Genomic DNA, 3,896 nt, shown 5'->3' with positions numbered 1-3,896 from the left:
TATATATATATATATATATATATATATATATATATATATATTAGCAATAATTATAATAATATAGACTATGGGCACTTGTTCATCCTCAAGATTTATTTCCCCTTATTTTATAATTTCATACAGCATATTTTTATGGTTGTTATGACCTACATATTTCCACACAAAGTATGGGCAGTTACACATGCAACTGGGCATGATTTACTGTGCAGCATCTTCAGGCTCTGTCCATTTGGCTAGTTTCAAAGCGAACTGAATGCAGTTAGTTGTTTGTTAGTTAGGGTTCAGTGGGTGGTAGGGAGAGGTTGTTTTTGAAACTGAAATCTGATCTGTTTGTAAGCTTGAACTGTTGTCCTTGGTTTCACACCCATTGCTGTCCAAAGTCTGGGTTCCATTTAACTAGGTCAAGGTTTGTGTTACTGTTTTGGCAGGCCTCATTGTGTATTGTAGTAATTACTAACAGATCAGAATGAAAAAAAACCACTCAACTGGGAGATGGGGTAGTATTGAAAGGGTGTGACTTTGTACCAGTTGAGAGATTTAAAGTATAGCAGGGACAGATATGGGTGTCTCGGTTTGTAGAATCAATGAGCATCCACTGATTCATGTTCTTATGTAATTATTCACAGATAGTTGGGTGACCTGTCCACCAATGCCTACTAAACGAGGGGATTTTGCAATTGGTATGATTGCTGGAAAAATTGTATGTGCTGGAGGATTTGGTAAGTACTTTAATGGATTGTTTTTTACTTGTTTCAGTCATTGGACTGTGGTTATGTTCAAACTGGGGCAGCATCTCGAAGGGTTTAATCAAACAAATCAACCCAGTACTTATTTTATAAGTCTGGTACTTATTCTGTTGGTTTCTTTCACTGAGCTGCTGGGTTATATACAATAGAATTAGTATTAGATTAAAATAGCCTTCTATGTATCATACTTAATGTAAATACATGGTTGAAAGGCAAATTTACTGCTGTAATCATCGAGAGATAACATCTGTTATGGACATGCTGTGTTTCAAAACAATATATATCAGAGAAAGAAGAAAATTCTTTTCTACTCTAGGTACAAGGCCCAAAATTTTTGGGGAGGGGGCCAGCCGACTTGATCGACCCCAGTATGCAACTGGTACTCAATTTATCGACCCCGAAAGGATGAAAGGCAAAGTCGACCCTCGGCAGAATTTGAACTCAGAACATAAAGACAGACGAAATACCGTTAAGCATTTCGCCTAGCGTAAAAGAAAATTGTTCCAGCAGTTGCCATTGAGAGTGCTAGATGAATTTCAGCTTCTTTGGGCTCTAAGAATGGCATGTACTCACATCCAACCACATGGTTGAATGAGATTTGTTACCTTTTATGTATAGGAAAACAGTGAAAAACATTTATTCGTATTGCAAATAGCTGCCCATATTGTTACTCAAGAAGACCCCTATACTCCACAGCTGAAGTGTTAAGGCCGCTCCCCCTGGCACTGGCAAAGAGGATTAGCCTGCTAGAGTCTTGTGCCAGTGCCACATAAAAAGCATTTGTGCTGTTGCCATGTAAAAGCATCCAGCACCACTCTGTAAAGTGGTTGGCATGAGGAAGGGCATCCTGCTGTAGAAACCATGCCAAATAAGACTGGAGCCGGTGCAGTCCCCCAGCCTGCCAGTGCTGGTCAAACCTTCCAACCCATGCCAGCATAGATAATGGACATTAAATAATGAGCATTGTGTTATACAGGGTGTCCACGAAGTCTGGGTACATGAAGTAAATAAAATAATAACATAAACAATTAAATATAAGAAATAATAATTTCTTAAGGTATGTGTTAATCCCCAAGTGGGCACATGGAGTGAATAAAATCATAACATAAACAATTAAATATAAGAAATAATAATTTCTTAAAATATGTGTTAATCCCCATGTACCCAGACTTTGTGGACACCCTGTATATTGTGATTTTAAACACAGCACATCTGTAAGAGATGTTATCTCTGGACAAATACAGTAGTAAATTTGCCTTTCATCTATGTATTCACATTAAGCATGCTACAGAGATATTTTTAAATATTTGTTTTATAACCCAAGTGTGCTTTCTACATTAAATGCCATTTACATTTTTTTTTTTTCATCACATAGCTATAGCTGTGTGGTGAAGTACACTTTGCAACCACATGATTTTAGGTTCAGTCCCCCTGAACAGCACCTTGGCCAAGTATCCTATAGTCCCAGATCAACGAATGCCTTGTGAGTTGAATTTGGTAGAAAATTGTGTGTGTGTTTTGTAATTGTCTGTAACTGCTTGCCAACAGGTGTTTATTTATGTCAGCCATAACATAGCAGTTCAACTGAAAGTGACTAATAAAATATGTACTAGATTTAAAATAAATACTGAGATTTATTTGATAGGCTAAACCAGGTACGACCAACTTTTATTGAAAGCTGGCCACATCAGACCTGGCTCGTTAACAGGTGAACCTCGCTACTAAAAAAAAATTCTCAGTAAATTTTTTGTTAGACATGCCATTTAGAAAGTCCCACAAGTCACAGTTTGCCTGCAACTGGGCTAATCTCTTCAAGGTAGTGTTACCCCAGCATAGCAGCAAATCAATGACTGACTAATTCAACTAAAAAAATAAATGAATAAGGAATTTTACCTGATTGTCAATTGTTTTTTTGTTTTTTCCTTCTATCTTTTCTCAGGAAATTTGGGTCGACCTTTGAGTGTTGTGGAATGTTATGACCCTACAAGCGGCACCTGGTCGACTCTCTCGGATATTCCAAGCTCACATAGTTCATGTGCTTATACTATGTACGAAGGGCGGCTTTATATCATTGGTGGCTTGTCTTTACAAGGTAACAGTGGGTGTATGGAGTCCATTGGACTTAATTAATTGGGAACGCATTTTATTTAATTACTCTCTGCTGCATACAATGATCCAACAAACGGACTTAGTTCTTAAAACGGTTTCACCAATGCATTTGCATTAAGTAAGTTTTTATTATTTTAAAAATTTTGTGCAATATCAACTTTTGTACTGTACTATATTAACGAATAATGCACATTTTTAATTACGTCACATACACACATGCATATATATATATATATATATATATATATATATATATATATATATATGTGTATGTGTATATATATGTGTATGTGTATATATATATATATGTATATATATATATATATGTGTGTATATATTATATATATATATGTATGTATATATCATATATATATATATATATATATATATATATATGTATATAATTTATTATTTAATTGAACACGACGCATCCATTTCCAAGTGTATATATATATATGTGTATATATATATATATAAGATTAACTGCAATCATTTTTGTTATATATATTTCTGCAATCCTTTTGTTCTTTTGTTAAAGAGAAAACAAGAAAACTGCACAAAAAAGTCAAACATAAACAAACAGATTGTCTTATAAGGAATTCAGTTTGTTTGTTTTGTGTTTGGTGGTGGTGGCAGTGAGAGTGATTTTTTCCTTTATGTTTTTCCTTGAGCATTTTTATATCACAGGCTTTGATGTATATTTATTTCAAGACTATATTTGTTATACAGCTGATGAGTGTCGTACTAATAAGGTAGGACTCTATCAGTTTTCTTCTGATCAGGGAAGGCTATGACAGCTACTGTAAAATCTTTCTGCTCGGTTCATGACTACAATTTGGCTAGCATTGAAAAGTGTACCCTTTTTCCTGTCTGTAAATCAAGGTTTGTTATTGACTAAATCTTTTAGTGATTGAAACCAGAATAACTTTTAATTCTTCAGCATTCGGGTCATTCAGTCAAATGCGATGCTTATTTATTCACATTGTTTTCGATTAATCATGCACTGTCTCGTAGCTTCGAGATTTCAATGACGTGAGTTTA

General features: G+C 34.9%; 1 protein-coding gene across 6 annotated transcripts in view; it reads left to right on the top strand.

Moving 5' to 3' along the window:
* The window catches only part of LOC106878190 (kelch domain-containing protein 8A), a 21,976-nt gene extending 18,895 nt beyond the window's left edge, over positions 1–3,081 (top strand). For all 6 annotated transcript variants that reach the window (XM_014927331.2, XM_014927334.2, XM_014927333.2 and 3 more), the window contains 2 exons: positions 627–719; positions 2,686–3,081. In XM_014927331.2, the coding sequence (XP_014782817.1) occupies positions 627–719; positions 2,686–2,876 (284 nt within the window). In that variant the 3' untranslated portion in view covers positions 2,877–3,081. The remainder of the gene's footprint in view (positions 1–626; positions 720–2,685) is intronic.
* The last annotated feature ends 815 nt before the right edge of the window (positions 3,082–3,896 follow it).

This window comes from Octopus bimaculoides, chromosome 1, assembly GCF_001194135.2.
Source record: "Octopus bimaculoides isolate UCB-OBI-ISO-001 chromosome 1, ASM119413v2, whole genome shotgun sequence".
Taxonomy (NCBI): domain Eukaryota; kingdom Metazoa; phylum Mollusca; class Cephalopoda; order Octopoda; family Octopodidae; genus Octopus; species Octopus bimaculoides.
The sequence above is the reverse complement of the archived record's forward strand: the minus strand, read 5'-3'. Positions and strand labels throughout refer to the sequence as shown.